Source organism: Scyliorhinus canicula, chromosome 8 (genome assembly GCF_902713615.1).
Source record: "Scyliorhinus canicula chromosome 8, sScyCan1.1, whole genome shotgun sequence".
Classification (NCBI taxonomy): Eukaryota; Metazoa; Chordata; class Chondrichthyes; order Carcharhiniformes; family Scyliorhinidae; genus Scyliorhinus; species Scyliorhinus canicula.
In genome coordinates, this window is record NC_052153.1 from 151,000,027 (window position 1) to 151,020,214 (window position 20,188).

General features: G+C 43.3%; 1 protein-coding gene across 1 annotated transcript in view; it reads left to right on the forward strand.

The window, feature by feature from the left end:
• The first annotated feature begins 618 nt into the window (after positions 1-618).
• The window catches only part of tnpo1 (transportin 1), a 212,440-nt gene continuing 192,870 nt past the window's right edge, over positions 619-20,188 (forward strand). Inside the window, 1 exon segment of the mRNA XM_038805431.1 lies at positions 619-674. Coding sequence (XP_038661359.1) covers positions 666-674 — 9 coding nt within the window. The 5' untranslated portion in view covers positions 619-665.

Below are 20,188 nucleotides of genomic sequence, written 5' to 3' on the forward strand. Positions count from 1 at the left end.
ACAGGCGCCGGAATGTGGCGACTAGGGGCTTTTCACAGTAACTTCATTGAAGCCTACTCGTGACAATAAGCGATTTTCATTTTTCATTTCATTTTCATTTCATAATGAGGAGCTGTGCTCCAAAAGCTAGTGATTCCAAATAAACCTGTTGGACTTTAACCTGGTGTTGTAAGACTTCTTATTGTGTTGACCCTAGTCCAAGGCTAGCATCTCCACACTTGATCAAATGCAGCCTTGATGTCAAGGGCAGTCACTCTACTCACACCTCAACTCTGGAGTTCAGCTGGTTTGTCTATGTTTGAACCAAGGCTGTAATGAAGTCAAGAGCTGAATGCCCCTGGCAGAATCCAAACTGGTAATCGGGCCCAGGGGAATTCAGATCTTGGGTAAGGATGGGGCGGGCATTCGTGTATTGGGAAACGAGTGGTGCGTGGTTCAGTCGTGCCCACAGGACTGGAGCGCGTTCAATCCCTCCTGGCCTCGGAGCCCCCGGCAGCTCGGTTGTCACCATGGCGATTCCTTCAAAAAGGCGCCGGGCGTTGTTGTCATGGTTACGACCTTGGCGCTGGGGATCACGTGTTCGAGCTCTGGCACGTGACCCGCGGCTGGCTGGCCGCCATTTGAGGGGGCGCGGCTGTGTTTGTGCAGTTAGACCGGACACTGTGATGGTTTGGGTAGGTAGGTGTGTTTGCTGCTCCATGTTGACTGCGCCGCAGCGTTTCCCCTCTTTCTTGAAACCGTTGTAAAACGCGGAAGGCAGTGTGATCAGGCGATCGATGGAAGGGGCAGGTTGTGATGAAAATGCTGCAGCGCGGCCAGCTGCGACCTCGCTTTCCCCCCCCCCCCCCCAATCGGGCCTGATTTTAAAAATAAATAGTCAACAGACGGCAACGTTGGGAGGTGCACACCTGCCAGCTTCGTCTCGGGCGGTATTTTAACCGGTGGCCGTTACCGTTAGTCCTGTCTGCAAGCCCAACATACCCACATAAAACCGTTTGGTCTTTTTATGTTTTGAAATACTGCCAGTAAGCGCTGCGAGCTCCCGGACAGAAATGCAGATGGAGAAGGGTCGCGTTGGGAGGGTGTTCGTTGTGTTATTGACCTGGTGGGTCCCAGTCAGAGCTGGCGTAGTTTTAACAATGGGGAAGAAGGTTATCCAGTTTTCTTGGATTTGGAATCTTGGTGGAAAGCTTTCCGTGTGGTAGCGGCTGATTTCTGCAGCAATAATAGAACCGCATGGTTGTGATTTAAATCAGTTGTCTGTTTGTTTTGCTAAGTCAGATTTTAGTGGAACCCTTCCTCCCGACGCTCCAACAGGGATGATGTAAAATGTGCAAACCTCAGTTACGATTACACTCGTCAATCATAGGGACACTAAAATGCTGGCCGATGAGGCATTTATCTCTGCGGTGTCTAATTTACAACAGTGACTGACCGGTCTTGAGCTGAAGGTCAAGTAGCAGAATTTACAGATGATGGCACACTGAGTGTGGTATAATCTGAAAAAGCGGCTCAAATTACACAGAGTTGCGAAAAATGTGTAGAACATAAAATGTAGAACATAAAATAAATAGAACATAAAATAAATAAAAGCATGAGTAGGAACCATTTGGTTTCTCAGACATATTCCACCTTTCAATAAAATCATGGCTGTTCTCCTGCAAATTCACCTACCTGTTCTCTGCCAATGTCCCTTGAATTCTTTGGTATTTGTCAAACTCTAGCATGGATATGCTCAGTGATAGGTTAGAGAATTTCAAACATTCCCAACCTTTTGAATTAAGAGATTTATACTTGACTCTGTTCTAAATGACTGACCCAATATTCAGAGACTGAACTCTGGACCTAGACTCCCCAGCCAGGTGAAACATCCTCTCAGCATTTACTGTGTTAAACTACTTCAAAATGTTATATGTTTTAATGCGATCACCTCTAATTCTTCTTGTGCTAAGCAATTTAGACCTAGTCTGTTCCTCACAGAACAATCCTATCATTCTGGTGAACCTTTTTCAACAAGGCAAGTACATCTTTCTTGAGTAAGGAGATCAAAATTGCACACAATACTTTAGATGTGCCCTATATAATGATAGCAAGATGTTTTTCTTAATCCCTTTGTAATAAAGGCTAATGTACTGTGCCTTCCTAATTTCTTGCTGTACCTGCAGGTTAATTTCATGATTCAAGTACAGGGATGTCAAAGTCCCTCTGTTTACCAACATTTGCCAGTCTCTCACATTCTGAAGAAACACTCCTTTTATTTTTCCTACAAAGAGGATAACTGCACAATTCATGTAATATTCCATCTGCCACTTTCTTGCCCATTCACTTAACCTGCCTATATCCCCATGTAGCCTCTTCGCACCCCTTCCGTGCTTACTTTACCACTGAACATTGTATCATCAGTGTACTTGGCTGCATTACACTAGGTAAGCTTAAGTCATTGTTATAGATTGTAAATAGTTGAGACCCAGGCACTGATCCTTTCTCACTAGTTATCCATCTGAAAATGAAATGTTCACTCCTGTTTTCTCTCTGTTAGCCAATGCTCAATCCATGCTGATGTATTGTCCTCAATGATTGTCATTTCAATTGCGTGCGCCAACAACCCCCTTCTAAGGCACCTTATTTGAATACTGTTAAAAATCCCAATGCATTTACTGGTTTCACCCACACCTACCTTGCTAGTTACAGCCTCAAAAGAAAATTCAAAACCGATTTGTCGAACATGATTTCTCTTTAAGAAATACATATTGACTCTGACCAAACATTGCCCAGTATATAATCACATTCCTCATAAGATGCTTGCATTTTCTCTACTATTGATGCCAGATTAACTGGTCTTTATATCGCTTTCACATTTAGTTCTTCATTCTCATCAGATTTTGGTTCCCGACAGTTTCTGGAATTGTTCTTTTTTCTGCACTGAAGATAGATGTAAGATATTTGTTTAATGTCTCTGCCAGTTCCTTATTTTGGATTGAGTTTTCCTATCTTTGCCTGTAAGGGGCCCACATTTACTTGCACTAATCTCTCTTTATATGACTATACAAGCTTTTTGCGTCTCTTGCTAGTTTACTCTTAATTCCTTTGTTGTCCTTTGCTGAATTTTCAAATCCCCAAATCTTAGTATCCTTTTTGATATCATCATAATCGTCCTTCAATCAAAATCCTTAGCTTAATCGAAAATCAGAATACTGCAGAGGCTGGAAATCTGAAATAAAGACAAAAAGGCAGGAGATACTCAGCAGGTCAGGCAGCATCTGTGGAGAGAGCACTCGGGCAGCATCTGTGGCGATTAAGTGATCCAGGGATTCAGGCAGATGTTCTGGAGCACAGCTTTAAATCCAACCATGGCAGCTGGTGGAATTTAAATGAATAAATCTGGAATTAAATGCTAATCGAGTGGTGACCACAAACCATTGTCATAAAAAAGCATCTGGTTCACTAATGCCCTTTTTAGGGAAGGAAATCCTTGCCTAGTCTGGTCTACATGTGATTCCAGACTGCTATGAAGGCTTTAAAAAAAGGAATGAAACCAGACGGACCACCCAGCCTTTACCTAGGCACTGGAAATGACATTGACACACCCAACTCTGTCGACCGTGCCAAATATTCCTTGCTATCATCTGGGGAGTTGTGCACTGGAGAGCACACTCTCACAGACTATTCATGCAATAGCCTCACATAGTCATATTCGCAGAATTAAACCTTGTGGCAATGTCCAAAACATCACACCCACCAGAGGTGGCGATACAGTTGTATATAGTCGGGAGTGAGATACTCTGGACCCTATTAAGTCTGGTGCATTAGTTCAAACAGGGGTAAGGAAACTACCTCTTGGTTACCACCTACCGTCCCGCTCCTTCAGCTGATTTCATATTGAAACCATTTGGCAGAAGCACTGATCGTGACAATGGCACAGGTACTCTTTGTGGGGACTTCAATGCCCATCACTAAGAGTGACTTGGTAGCTGCCCTACTGGCCGAGCTGAAAGAGTTCTGAAGGATATAACTGCTTGAATGGTTCTTCCTCACCCTGTTGGTGAGGGAACCAACAAGAGGGAAAAATCTTCTTTAACCTCGTTCTCACCAATCTATATGCCACAAATGCATCTGTCGATGATGTTTAGGTAGGAGTGACCACCTTCTGGAGATGAAGTCCTATCTTCACAAAGATACCGTTCATCGTGTTGTGTGGTATTATCATTGTGCTAAATAGGATAGATTTCGAACAGATCTAGCAACTCCAAACTGTGCATCTATGAAGGTGCTGTGGGTTATCAACAAAATTGCATACAACCACAATCTTTAACCTCATGGTCTGACATGCCCCCCCTCTACCATTTAGGGGTTCAACCCTGGTTCAATTGAGAGTGTAGGAGGTCATGCCAGGAGCAATACCAGGCATACCTAAAAATGAAGTATCAACCTGGTGAAGCTACAAGTCAGGACTAAATAGCATACCAAGCAGCAAGTAATGGACAGAGCTAAGCAATCCCATAATCAATGGATCACCCCTGTGCCACCGTGCCTTCTAAACTCCAGATAATATAAGCTCAATTGTCTTTGCCTCTCATTATAGGACAAGACCCTCATCCCAGGGACTAATCTAGTGCAGTATCACCTCCAATGTGAGTATAACCTTTCTTAAATCTGGAGACCAGAACTACACACACTATTCCAGATGTGGTCTCACCAAATCTGTACAATTGTAACAAGACATCTTTATTGTTCTACTGCAATCTCCTTGCATTAAATGAGAACTTGCATTTGCTCTCCAAATTGACTCCCCCCCGCCCCCCCCCCCCCCCCCCCCCCCTCCCCAACACACACACACACATATGGCTTACTTTTCTACCGAGTTTGCTATCATCAGCAAACTTTAATGCATTACTCTCTTCTCTTCATCTAACTCATTGATATAGATTGTCAAAAGTTGAAACCCCCAACATTGAACCTTGTTCTGCCAGCCAACTGGAAAAAACCCTCTTTACACCCACTCTGCTTTCTATCCATAAACCAATCCACTATCCATGCTAAAATGTTACCCCCAATTAACCCCTATCTTGCTAATAAACATTTTGTGGCAACTTATCGCATGCCTTTTTAAAATTTAGGTATACTACATCTGTTGGTTCCTCTTTATTTACCCTACTAGTTACATCCTCAAAAAAGTCTATATTTGTCAAAACAGGATTTCCCTTTGGTAAAACCATGTTGACTTATTCTAATCATACTATGCTTTATGTGCATTGTTAGACTTTCTTTTTGAAAAAAAAAGTCAATTTTCCGAACAACTGATGGGTTAACTGGCCTGTTATTTCAATGTTTTCTCTCCCCCCACCTTCCTTGAAAAGCAGTGCAATATTTGCTGACTTTCAATCTAATGGGACCATTTCTGAAACAAAGGAATTTTAGAAAATCGAAGTCAGCACATTTTGTTGCGAGCAGCTATCACTTACTTTTAAACCTTATGGTGTAGGCTAGCGATTTGTTTGATTTTTAGTCCCTTAAGTTGCTCCAATTATTTTTGTATTAATTTCCTCACTCTTTAGTCCCTAGTTTACCCTCTATTTCTGGTGTGAAATTTGTGTCTTCCACTGTGAGGACAAGAACAAAATACTTGTTTAATGCCTCTGCCATTTCCTCATTCCCTATGATATCTATTTTTATATTTCCCTTTTTATCAACTTGCTGGTGGCTCTTTGCTGGTTTCTAAAGCACTCTCAATTATTAAACTTGCTGCAGTTTTTTTTTGCAAAATTATAAGTTCCTTCTTTAAATCCAATATTATCCTTAACGTCCTGTGATGAGTCACAGATGGGCCTTTCTTGCTGAGTTTTTGGTTTTCAATTAAATGTATTTTTGTTAAATATTTTAATTTGTTTCTTTAAACAGTTCCCACTTTTTATTTAACTCCCATACCTTTTAGGCTAGTTACTCAATGAATGATGGCCAATTCTCCCCTTAAACCTATGTAATTGGCTTTGTTTATGATTTTTTGTGATTGGAGTATATCACTGTCAAACTTAATATGGAATTCAGCGCTATTATGATCACTGTTTCCCAATGTATCTTTCACAGCAACATCACTACTTGACCCTGCATCATTGCACCATACTATATCCAAGAAACCCTTTCCCTAATCAGTTCTACTGTGCATTGTTCCAAGAAATTGGCACAAAAACATTCTACAAACTTATCTTTTCTAGACCATGCTTGCCAATTTGATTAATCTTCATATGGGGTAAAGTGCCCAGCATTCCTTTGTTACAAGCTCCCAATAATTTCTTGTTTAATGCTTTGTCCAGCGGTTTGTTTACTGTTAGGGGACCTAGAAACTACTCCCACTTCTTCCGACTCTTGCTGTTTCTAATTGCCACCCATTGTCAGGAAACAGATCAATATACTGGGTGGGAGATTTGCTAGAGCACTTCGGGAGGGTTCAAACTAGTTTGGCAGGGGGATGGGAACCAGAGCTATGGATCAGAGGATAGGGTAGCTGTTGAACAGGCAGAAATAGTACACAGCAAGTCTGTGAGGAAGGATAGATAGTTGATAGGGCAAAGTTATACTCGGTGGAATGGGTTAAAGTGTGTCTGTTTCAATGCAAGGAGTGCCAGGAATAAGGGAGATGAACTTAGAGCATGGATCAGTACTTGGATGTTGTGGCCATTACGGAGTCCTGGATTTCATAGGGGCAGGAATGGTTGTTAGATGTTCTGGGGTTCAGATGTTTTAAGAAGAATAAGAAGGGATGTAAAAGAGGAGTGGGAGTGGCACTGTTAATTAGGGAGTGCATCACAGCTGCAGAAAAGGAGGTAGTCGAGGAGGGTTTGTCTACTGAGTCAGTATGGGTGGAAGTCAGAAACAAGAAAGGAGCAGTCACTTTATTGGGAGTTTTCTATAGACCCCCCCAATAGCAGCAGAGAGATGGAGGAACAGATTGGGCCGCAGATCTTGGAAAGATGCAGAAATAACAGTGTGTTGTCATGGGTGACTTCAACTTCCCTAATATTGACTAGAACCTCCTGAGTGCAAATGGTTTGGATGGAGCAGATTTTGCCAGGTGTGTACAGGAAGCATTCCTGACTCAATATGTAGATAGGCCGACTAGAGGGGTGGCCATATTGGATTTGGTGCTTCGCAACGAACCAGGCCAGATGTCTCAGTGGGAGAGCATTTCGGTGACAGTGACCACAACTCCTTGACCTTTACCATAGTCATGGAGAGGGATAGGAACAGACAGTATGGGAAGGTATTTAATTGGGGGAGGGGAAATTATACTGCTATTAGACAGGAGTTGAGGAGCATAAAGTGGGAACAGATGTTCTTGAGGAAATGCACAACAGTAATGTGGGGGTTGTTTAAAGAGCACTTGCTGCGAGTGCTGGATAGTTTTGTCCCACTGAGACGAGGAAGGAATGGTAAGGAGAAAGAGTTTTGGATGACAAGAGAAGTGGAGCTTCTAGTCAAGGGTAAGAAGGAAGCTTGGGTAAGGTTGAGGAAGCAAGGATCTGGCACGGCTCTAGAGGTTACAAGGTAGCTAGGAAGGAACTCAAAAATGGACTTGGGAGAGCTAGAGGGGGCTTGAAAAAGCTCTGGAGGGAAGAATTGGGGAAAACCCCAAGGCTTTCTGCACTAATGTGAGAAATAAGAGGATGATCAGAGTGAGAGTTGAGCCGATCAGGGATAGTGAAGGGAACTTGTGCCTAGAGTCTGAGGAGATGGGGGAGGCCCTAAATGAATATTATGTTTCAGTATTCACTAGAGAGAGGGACCTTGTTGCTCCGGAGAACAACGTGAACCAGGTTAATAGACTCAAAGAGGTTGATATTAAGAAGGAGGATGTGCTGGAAATTTTGAAAAGCATCAGGATAGATAAGTCACCAGGGCCTGACGGGATATACCCAAGGTTACTACGGGAAGCGAGGGAGGAGATTGCTGTGCTGTTGGCGATGATCTTTGCGTCCTCACTCTCCACTGGAGTAGTACCAGATGATTAGAGGGAGGCGAATGTTGTTCCCCTGTTCAAGAAAGGTAATAGAGAAATCCCTGGGAATTACAGACCAGTCAGTTTTACATCTGTGGTGAGCAAAATATTGGAAAAGATTCTGAGATAGGGGGTGGGATTCTCCGAGAATCGGCAGGGCGGGCAGAAATGGTGCAGTGGAGTGGCAGGAACCACTCCGGCGTCGGGCCGCACCTTCAGGGGCTATGCTGGCGCCGGAGTGGTTTGCGCCCCGCCGGCCGGCGTGGAAGACCTTTGGCGCCGTGCCAGCCGGGGCCGAAGGGACTCCGCCGGCCGGCGCGGGTGCGTTAGCGTCTGCTGACGTCACCCCGCGCATGCGCGGGGGGGGGGGGGGGGTTCACCTTAGCACCGGCCATTGTGGAGGCTTACATGGCCAGCGCGGAGGAATAGAGTGCCCCCATGGCACAGGCCCGCCCGCGGATCGGTGGGCCCCGATCGCGGGCCAGGCCACCATAGGGGCACCCCCACCCCCCCCCGCCCGCGCCGCCAGGTCCCGCCGGTAAGGGACCTACTCCAATCTACGCCGGCGGGACCTGCATAGAACGGGTGGGACTTCGGCCCATCGCGGGCTGGAGAATCGCCGGGGGGGCTGCTGTGAGCGGCCGCTGTGAGCGGCCGCCGACCGGTGCGGCGCGATTCCCGCCCCGCCAAATCTCCGTCGCCAGAGAATTCGGCAGCCGGTTCCGGCGAGGGGGTCAGAGATCCCGCCCAGGATTTATGATTATTTAGAAAAACATTGTTTGATTAAAGATGGTCAGCATGGCTTTGTGAGGGGCAGCTCATGCCTCACAAACCTCATTGAATTCTTTGAGTATGTGATGAGACACATTGATGGAGGCCCGGCAGTGGATGTGGTGTATATGGATTTCAGTAAAGCATTTGATAAGGTTCCCAATGGTATGCTCATTCAGAAAGTTAGGGGGCATGGGATACAGGGAAATTTGGCTGTCTGGATAAAGAATTGGCTGGCCGAAAGAAGACAGCAAGTGGTAGTGCATGGAAAGTATTCTGCCTGGAGGTCGGTGATCCGTGGTGTCCCGCAGGGATCTGTTCTGGGACTTCTGCTCTTTGTGGTTTTTATAAATGACTTGGATGAGGAAATGGAAGGGTGGGTTAATAAGTTTGCCGATGACACAAAGGTTGGTAGAGTTGTAGATTGTGTTGAGGACTGTTGCAGGTTGCAACAGGACATTGACAGGATGCAGAGCTGGGCTGAGAAGTGGCAGATGGAGTTCAACCTAGATAAATGTGAATTGATTCATTTTGGAAGGTCGAATTTGAATGCTGAATACAGGGTTAAAGGCAGGATTCTTGAAGTGTGAAGGAACAGACAGATCTTGGGGTCCACGTACATAGATCCCTCAAAGTTGCCACCCCAGTTGGTAGGATTGTTAAGAAGGCGCATGGTGTGTTGGCTTTCGTTAACAGGCGGATTGAGTTTAAGAGCCGCGAGGTTTTGCTGCAGCTTTATAAAACCCTGATTCAACCACACTTGGAATATTGTGTCCAGTTCTGGTCGCCTCATTATAGGAAGGATATGGATGCTTTGGAGAGGATGCAGAGGAGGTTTACCAGAATGCTGCCTGGACTGGAGGGCATGTCTTATGAAGAAAGGTTGAGGGAGCTGGGGCTTTTCTCATTGGAGCGAAGAAGGAAGAGAGGTGATTTGATAGAGGTGTAGAAGGTTATGAGAGACATGGATAGAGTGGATAGTCAGAGACTTTTCCCCAGGGCAGAAATGGCTGTCACGAGGGGTTATATTTTAAGGTGATTGGAGGAAGGTGTAGGGAAGATGTCAGAGGTAGGTTCTTTACACACAGAGTGGTGGGTGTGTGGAATGCACTGCCAGCAGAGGTGGTGGAGTCAGAGTTATTATGGACATTTAAGCGACTCTTGGACAGGTACATGGACAGCAGTAAATTGAAGGGGTGTAGGTTAGGTTGATCTTAGATTAGGATAAATGGTCGGCACAACATCGTGTGCCGAAGGGCCTGTACTGTGCTGTACTGTTCTATGTGCTATGTAGACATAGTTCTAAGTAATCTATATTTGTATTTGTGGGTATTAGAAACAAGATATAGCTTTAAGTAAGTTTAACTTTGTGTAAGAAAAAGTAAAAACTTTAGTATGCTTTATGTTGAACAAAGTTGCCTGCATGTCTGCGTTTTGGTTTATTTTAAACTGTGCCTGCATTGTAATTAAAGGTTTACGACGTGAAAACAAACTGGGTTTAAAAAAAGACTAGGCTGTTGCTTGGTAACCAGGGGCCCACATTGAAAAACATAAGAACTTTGTGGTTCATTTGGAACCAGATACCTGAGAAGAAAGCAGGTGTCACAGAAACTGCCAGTGGAAAGCAGGACAATGGAGTAAGGGGCAGAAAGCAAGTGCCAGAAACTAAAGAAGTCCTTAAAGCTAGAAACCAGGAAATGAAAAGAAAAGCCAGGAAGAGTGAAGTCAAAGGGACAAAGACCTGGAATCGGAACAAGATACTGTTCACAGAAGTTGAAGGGACAGAGAGAAGCTGCCACTTAAAGGCAGACCTGGAGAAGTTGGTTAATGAGAAGCCAGACACCTGAAGTAATCCTAAAGTTGGTGACACCGTAATACAGTTTGTTGGCATGTCTGGGTACCTGAGAGATTGTGTGAAAGCTTAAATGCACGTGGAAATCCAGAGCAGAGGAATACTGAAATGGGAGGCTAACATCCTAGATGTGGATTCTTGATGAAGGCATCTGAGAGAGAGCCTCAAGTGGCAGAAGTTATCAAAGTGTGTTCTTTGAGATTAGTTTGAAAACTCTGGGGGAAAAGCAGAATTCCAGTGAGATGCGCATCTGGGAGGGATTTGATGAGATATCCACAGAAGTTGTGTTGTAGGATAAGATATATTTTCTAACTTGTGTTATCCTTGAAAAATCTGTGTACATCTGTGAAGATATAATCAAAGACCCCCTCCTACCCAACTTATTCACACTTCCAACATCTTCCATTGGGCAGGAGATACAAAAGTCCGAGAACACACACGAAAAGATTCAAAAACAGCTTCTTCTCCACTGTTACCAGACTCCTAAACGACCCTCTTATGGACTGATCTGATTAATACAACACTCCTGTATGCTTCACCCGATGCCAGTATTTATGTATTTACATTGTGTACCTTGTGTAACCCTAGTATGTATTTTCTTTTAATTTTATTATATTTTCATGTATGAAATTATCTGTTTGAGCTACTCACAGAAAAATACTTTTCACTGTATCTCGGTACAAATGGAAAAGATTCTGAGAGATAGGGGGTGGGATTCTCCGGGAATCGGCAGGGCGGGCAGAAACGGTGCAGTGGAGTGGCGGGAACCACTCCGGCGTCGGGCCGCACCTTCAGGAGCTATGCTGGCGCCGGAGTGGTTTGCGCCCCGCCGGCCGGCGTGGAAGACCTTTGCCGCCGTGCACATTCACAGAAAATTTGGCCCAGTGCTGTCCTAATCTTTAATCAGTGTGACTTTGTTTATATATTACTGTCATTAGCATGTTCACTGTTAAAAGATTATAATGTGCATTGTAAGAATCATAATGGTGTAATGTAAAGGGTTCATGGGTAAATGAAACGGTTCACATCATCTTGGGGAAGTGATGTAAGATCAGATGACTAACGTGTTCAGGTTTTTCTCTGGCCACCTCGTGGCCAGGATGAAGTCTTTTAGGTGTAATTTTTTTGTTATGTTTTGAATAAAGTTGATATTAAACTCTACCTCTGATTCCAGCAATGGTCATTAACGACACCTCAAGTGCAAGAACATTAGATAGGGTAATCAGGTAAATGGACTGCAGGAAAACCAGTAGCCAGTGACCAAACAGCAGATGTATAAGCAGCAGATTAAACAAAAGAAAGAGTGGAGAAGTTATTGCCATGACCAATTGATTTGAGCAAGTTGCAGGTTCAAACCAAGCTGAAGCGTAGCTGTATCTGCGCTGAAGATTTGCATTGTACTGCACCACATCGGGACTCACTGTAAATCCAAGCAAGGAGCAGGTCATCATACTTTTGTGGTTCTGCAGGTGATATCCTAATCAGACAGTGGGCCGCTGCATATGACAAAGTAATGAAAGCCTTCGCTGTCTACTTCAGTCTGGGGAAAAATAGCATTGTTGGCAGGCGAAGTATAATATGCGCATCTAGAGACTGGGGAAAGTGTCAATTTGTTTATTAATTATCTGTACCAACTGGCAGAAAATTGAAAGTATGGCCACTTAAAGAGGAATTATTTAAAAATAACCATTGGAGTCTTAAACAAAAAATTGTCGTAATGCTTGCAATCAAGGGATGACTTCACACTAACTGAGGCCATTCAGTTGACCAGGCAAGCTAAAGTTAGGAAGCAGAATCGCTCAGTAGTTCGTGATAGCGGGGAAACTCATCTGCGAAGGACTGACTCAGTGGAATTTAAGTTTCAGAGTAAAGACATGGCTGTATCGAAACAAATGCAGTGTGAAGAGGGCGTGGCAACTGCCATAAAGAAGTGTTTTTTATGTGGCCAAAATTGCCACAAAATTTTTTAAAAAAGAAAATGGGTAATTTTAAAGCAGTGCCTTGTAGCTAGGAGCTTACATTGCAGAAAAAAGAAAAATTCTCAACGGTTAGCAAAATCCAACAAATCAAAGATGTTAATGATATAGAAGTGCCATTCCTGGATGAGATGATAGGGTAGATTGGAAGTTGTGCTGAAATATCAGTTGATGGGCATGAAGCATGTTTAAACTTGACACTGGAGCTGAATTTTAGTTCTTTCCACTGTACTATGGTTGGAGCAAGATGTTCAGCCACAAATATATAACTCCATGGACCAAGTGGCATGCAATTTAGTTATGGGATAGATGACTGCAACATTTCAATTTAAATAAAGGAGAGTCAGTGAAACCTTCTACTTAATCCAGAACCGGATTGTTCACTTTTAAGTAGAAGAGCTTAAATAGATTTACAATTGATCTTCAGAGTGGAGGAATTTGAAAACTAAGAACGGTCTAATGATTCTAGAGCTAAATTTCCACAATTGTCAAAGGGCTTGGGAAGCTCAAAACAGCTTAATCACATCGCCTTACAACCCAAAGCAAAGCCAGTGTGTTTGTTTTTACTGAGGAAAGTTCCTCATCCATTTATTTTTGTGGAAGTTAAAGCAGGAAGTTCACTTGATGTTATGACGAGGGTTAATCTCACCTGTAACAAAACCTACAGGTTGTTTATGTATGGGTCCAGTATGAAATTAACTGGATTACTAAGAATCTGTGTAGATCTCACTATTGAATAAAACTGTTGAAAGGGAAATTCATTAATGTTGTCTGTGGATGAGACAATGGGGGAGGGTTCAATTTTCACTAATACACGAATAGGGGCGTTTGGTAATAACCATTGTATGAAGAACAACTTTTATCACATCATTTGGGAAATACAGCTTTAGCAGATTACCTTTTTGTATATAATGCTTGGTAAGAAGTCTTACAACACCAGGTTAAAGTCCAACAGGTTTGTCTCGAATCACTAGCTTTTGGAGCACTGCTCCTTCCTCAGATGAATGAAGAGGTGGGTTCCAGAAACATATATATATTATATATAGACAAAGTCAAAGATGCAATACGATACTTTGAATGCAAGTCTTGCAGGTAATTAAGTCTACAGGTCCAGACGGAACAAGTGGAGAGAGGGTTAATCACAGGTTAAAGAGGTGTGAATTGTCTCAAGCCAGGTCAGTTGGTAGGATTTTGCAAGCCCAGGCCAGATGGTGGTGGGTGAATGTAATGCAAGATCGGAGGCCTCAGTGGGGAACTCCAAGACGAGACGAGGATGGACTTAGCCCCGATGGAGCTCCTCAGTGCAAGGAGAGATTGGAGCCCCCAGTGCAACCCCCACCCCCAGCTGCAACTCAAGGCACCCCCCCCCCCCCCCCATCCCGTACCCCACCACACCCGTGCAGGGCATATCCCGGCTTGATCACTGTGCAGGAAATGGCAGCGCCAGGCTGGTGCCCAGGTGGCACTGCCAGAATGCCAGGGTGCCCAGATTGCACCAGAAGTAAAAGAAGAAAAGTGGTAAGAGAAGAAATGTTTTTTATGTAGCAGTGGTTAGGAAGAACATGGTGACACAATAGAGGTGACACAGTGGATAGTCCTGGTCATCATTCAAACACTTCAGAAAGACAGATTTGTGTTGATGTAGCATCGGTCATGGTCTCCGGATCCCCCCAGTGTGCTTCACACTGAATGGCGCCAGGGACCTGGGTTCAATTCCGGCCTCGTTTTGAGTGGAGTTTGCACGTTCTCCCGTGTCTGCCTGATAGTGTGGTGGAGGCATGTTCAATGAAAGCACTCAAAAGATTGTTAACTGAAAAGGAAGGATGTGCAGGGCTACGGGGAAAAGGTGGGGGTATGGTATTAGGAAAGTGGCTCATTCAGAGTCAGTGCAGTTGCAATGGGTTAAAAGGCAGCCTCCTGTGTCATAAAACTCATGCATCTGTATCATATCTGCATCTGAGATTTTTCACCAGTCAATGGCATGTTAAGGGAAGGATTGGAGAGATTAATTTTCCACATGGTTCATGCCCTAATCCATAGTTTCACCACTACTGAGCATGATGCCGGTGTGAGAGCTATGCTACAAAGTCTACAAGAAGCGGGACTTGCCATAAGTTCTTGCAACCGACTATTAAATTCCTAGAATAGTAGGGTTCTTGGCAATGTGGAGGAGCAGAGAGATCTTGGGGTCTATGTTCATAAATCTTTGAAAGTTGCCACTCGAGTGGATAGAGCTGTGAAGAAGGCCCATGGTGTGCTAGCGTTCATTCGCAGAGGGATTGAATTTAAGAGCCGTGAGGTGATGATGCAGCTGTACAAAACCTTGGTCAGGCCACATTTGGAGTACTGTGTGGAGTTCTGGTCACCTCATTTTAGGAAGGATGTGGAAGCTTTGGAAAAGGTGCAAAGGAGATTTACCTGGATGTTGCCTGGAATGGAGAGTAGGTCTTACGAGGAAAGGTTGAGGGTGCTAGGCCTTTTCTCATTAGAACGGAGAAGGATGAGGGGCGACTTGATAGAGGTTTATAAGATAATTAGGGGAATAGATAGAGTAGACAGTCAGAGACTTTTTCCCCGGGTGGAACACACCATTACAAGGGGACATAAATTTAAGATAAATGGTGGAAGATATAGAGGGGATGTCAGAGGTAGGTTCTTTACCCAGAGAGTAGTGGGGGCATGGACTGCACTGCCTGTGGAAGTACTTGAGTCATGGATTAGGGTAGAATAATGGAGTGTAGGTTAACTTCTTAAGGGCAGCACGGTAGCATTGTGGATAGCACAATTGCTTCACAGCTCCAGGGTCCCAAGTTCGATTTCGACTTGGGTCGCTGTCTGTGTGGAGTCTGCACATCCTCCCCGTGACTGCGTGGGTTTCCTCCGGGTACTCCGGTTTCCTCCCACAGTCCAAAGATGTGCAGGTTGGGTGGATTGGCCATGAAAAATTGTCCAAAATTCTATGATTAACCAAGGACAAAAGTTCGGCGCAACATCGTGGGCCGAAGGGCCTGTTCTGTGCTGTATTTCTCTATCTAATATAGTATAGATACGTTGGTTTGTGCAGATCCTCAGAAAACTAGAACAATTAAAAGAATTTCCACATCCTTGGAATATCAGAGCTCCTCCGATTTTTGGGGACAGTGAATCGAATGGGGAAGTTCTTATCCAACCTGGCGAATGTGAATGAACTATTAAATCAGCTACTAAGACCAGATCAGGTTTGGTTCTGGGGAAGAAGCCCAACATTGTTTGAGATTGAGGAAATGTTAACATCACTGAACATATTGGCTCATTATGATCCAGCAATGCCATGATTGTTGCCATTGTTGACGGGATTAGGGGCTGACTCGAAAGGATGCTGAACATAAAGTACTATGCATCTCGTTCTTTAACTGAAACCGATAAAAGTTATGCAGGTATTGAAAAAGAAGCTGTAGTTACTACCAAGCTTGCATGAAGTTTGCAGGTTATGCTCTGGGTTTCAATTCACAATTGAGACTGAACACAAACTTTTGGTTCTATTGAATGCAAAGTAATTGGCAAAGATATCAACAAGTGTACAAGGCTTTCATTTGAGGTTAATGAGATTTGACGATACAACTGAGTATGTGAAAGGAAAGAGAAACACTACAACAGATTCATTGTCTCATATCCTGAGCAAGGCAGGCTCAAGGGGATATAAATTTTGAAAAAATAGTGGTCTTAATTACACTAATGACCAAATATCTACCTGTTCCAGCACTACCCATCAATGAAATCAAAAGTGCACACATGAAGAAGAATGTGCTCAATCTGGAAGTACTGCAGTAATGGATGGCTGAAATATATGCCGGAAAGTCCTACTACGAGGCGATACTTTGACCGAAGGTTTCCCTTCAGTGTATTCTTGATTTATGATAAGTTAGTCTGCGAGTCCTACAACTGTATACACTTCAGAGGTTACATAAAGGTCATGTGGGTGTCATGCTGGAGCGAGAAATTGTGTGGTGGCCAGGGCTCTCTGAACCATTTGAAGAGATGATATCTAATTGCATCACGTGCACTATCCATGTGTAGGAGCATAGGGAACCACTGGATAGCATTCTCATTGGCTAAGTACTGTCAATGGTTAATGTGACTGAGACAGTTCACATCATCTTGAGGAAGTGGTGCAAGATCACATAGAGCAACATTCAACAAGCTCAACACCATCCAGGACAAAGCAGTCTATTTGATTGGCACCACATCTACTACCTTAAATATTCACTCCTACCAGCAGCGATGTACAATGACATCAGTATATACCATCTACAGTATGCACTGCAACAACTCGCCCAAGGTTCTTTGTCACCACCTTCCAAACATGCCACCTCTACAAACAAAGTACAAGGGCAGCAGATGCATAGAACACCATCTATAAGTTCCCAAGCCACACACCATGCTGCCTTGTAACTGTATCACGGTTCCTTTTTTACTGGAAAACCCTGGAACTCCCTTTCGCACTGTGGGCGCATTGACAACATGGTTTCCAGCAGTTCAAGAAAATGGCTCACCACCACCTTTTCAAGGACAATTGGGACATTTATTTCTGGCCAAGTCAGTGATGCCCGCATCCTGTGAACAAATAAAACATGACTAATAAATCTTGTGGCTTGGATGATGTCTCCTAGATATAGTTATTATGTTTTCAATAAAGTTGTTGTTAGTCTACATTGGAAGACTGCAGCAATAGTGAATAGTGTTATTGGAGCTGAAAGTAGTATATGAAATGATAATGTAATCCATGTCCAGAGAGACATTGCCCATGCTTGTAAATTGTTTGAGTTTTACTTGTTGTATGACCCTTGTGTTTTGAAAATTAAATTATTTCCTTTTGAGCCAGCTGTAATTCTATTGATAGAACCTTTCTGGTAGTGATTGTGGCCAACGAGGCCGGTAACTTCACTAAGGGACCAAGTTTCGTCCTGCACTGAGAAACAGATAAGCAATAGAAAGATGGAAGATTTTTATCAATGGATTGAGAGGTTGAACTTAATTAACTTGAAGTATTACAGTACGTGTAAATTGCAATTCCCAGTGTCTGCATCAAGCATTATAAAGTTCTCCCCCACAACTTCAAAATAACATTTTCTGCACCGTAGTTCGTCTACCCAGCCTTGAGTGAGTGTTACAGTTTACTACTGAATTATATGCAGTGGAGTCGGGTTGCTGACAAAATAGAGTTGGACTGCCCAAAATTTATATCATTTGGAATGTTTGCAATCATCAAAGAGTAGGTTTTTAGGTCCTTCAGGCTGGCAAGTTAAGAATTCATATACACAGGACGGTATTCTGAACTATTATTTATTTTCAACAGAAGTTAGAGTTTATATCATTAAATACATATGAAAAACATCTGCTCTCCTGTCAGTGAGTGGGAGCTGCATTTTGCAAGTACTTTCTTTTGATACTATTTTATATAAGCTTAAAAGCTGAAACAGTGTGCGATCATTTGAATAGGCCGCTGTGAATTCTCTTTTTAAGACTTTTGTCAGTCTCCACAGAGACCATACTAAATGTATCACCACATGGACTGCAATGATTCAAGAATGCTACTCCCCAACACCTTATCAAGGCTAAGTAGGACTAGACACTGGCCTTGCCAGTGAGCAAACAATAAAAATATTGTAGTTTCTGGAATTCGCGACTTATCACTGGTGGAACTAGTAGAAGGCCACATGCCCTTTCCATTACTCCATTTTACTTCTAATTAAAAGAGAATTTGAAACATAACTGTCTTCTCAAACCTTGCACTCTTAACAACACCCATTGTGCTGTTGCGGCTGGTGTGGTGGGGTGCGGGGAGTTGTGGGAGTGGGTTTGAGTTCCAGGGTTTTGATCCACTCTGTTGAAAGTGATATAGTTCCAAGTTAGGCTGGTGTGTTGCTTGGGGTGGAAATACAAGTGGTGGTATTCACATGCACCTGCTACCCTTGTTCCTTTGGGTAGTAGAGGTCACAGATTTGGGAGATACTGTTGGAGAAGCCTAGGTGAATCACTCCGGTGAGCCTTGTAGCTGATGCACACTGTAGTCATGGTACCCTGGTGACAGAGTTGATTCATGTTTTAGGTGGTGGGTGAGATGTCAAAAAAGCAGGCTGCTTTGTTCTGAATGGTGAAGCTGCACCCACCCAGAGAAGTGGGCAAAATTACTCTTGACTTTCTTGTGGAAGTTGGAAAAGGTTTGCTTGTTGAATTATTCACCATTGCACATCCAGTCTCTGTGTCCTATTCTAGTAGATACAGGTTTTATGTGCTGATTCAGTTTCTGGTTATTGGTAACCTCCAAGCTTCATCATGGTGTTGAGCTGTCCATTCAGCAAGTTTTAATGTTTGATGAAGTATAGCCTGTTGATGTGAGTGTCTGATAAGAATATTACTCAAGTGCTCCTCAGTTTATTTGGGTAATTTTTTTATATAGGGAATGAATTTAATAGCAAAAACATCCAATATAGAACATAGAACATTACAGCGCAGTACGGGCCCTTCGGCCCTCGATGTTGTGCCGACCCGTGAAACCATCTGAAGCCTATCTGACCTACACTATTCCATTTTCATCCATATGTCTATCCAGTGACCACTTAAATGCCCTTAAATTTGGCGAGTCTACTATATAACAGAATTTTACATAAAACTCAACTTAACTGCTTTGCAATACAAAACCCACCATAATATCCCCAAATCCTGCAGTGGGAGCTCTAATTTTTCTTGTTTCTTAATTTGAGTTTGTAAATTTACTTCAGTTCACATTAAACACTGTATCCAAAACATTATTTGCAAAAAATGCAAGATTCTCAGTTTCTATTCCTTTAGTTATTGAAATAAAGTAATCCAGAAAATGAAAAACTGGATTTGGTTGGCAGTAAATTTCAGGCTTTTATATTATGTTAAAGTTATATGCACGTTACCTTTGTGTGCCTCATTTTAGAAGCACTGTACACAGAATTACAGACAATTAGGAATGAGCAATGTTCCATAAAATAATTAGTGGATCTTGAATGGTTTACATGTATATGAGTGTTCTGATGGTACAGATGATTTGAGAAGTTATTGTAGTTGATTAATGCATTTTAGTGTCGTGCAATATGCAGAAAGTTCGAATGTATAAAACCATGACTTGAGATGGGGTGCAAAGTAGTTCTTTTTTTAATAAAACATTTTATTGAGGCATTTATGGTTTTTTAATAACAAAAGACACAAGTACAGTTATAAGCATGGTTCAACGCATAACACACCCCTCCATCTCCCACAGTTCTCACCTAAGCTAGACCGACATAGTCTAACTCTTTCCCCCCACACACTATTGAATCTGCTGACGGTTCAGTTTTCTCCTTTCGGGGGCTTCAAGTCCCTCCATGCTAGTAAGATCCATCTCCATTGCCTACCAAGGAGGCAACGGCCAAAACATCAGCCTCTCTCGCCTCCTGAACTCCTGGGTCTTACGACACTCCAAAAATCTCTACCCCTGGACTCGGCGCCAACCTCACCTTTAACTCCCTGGACATGACATCTGCTAATCCCTGCCAGAATCCCCTGAGCTTCGGGCATGCCCAAAATATGTGGACATGATTTGCGGGT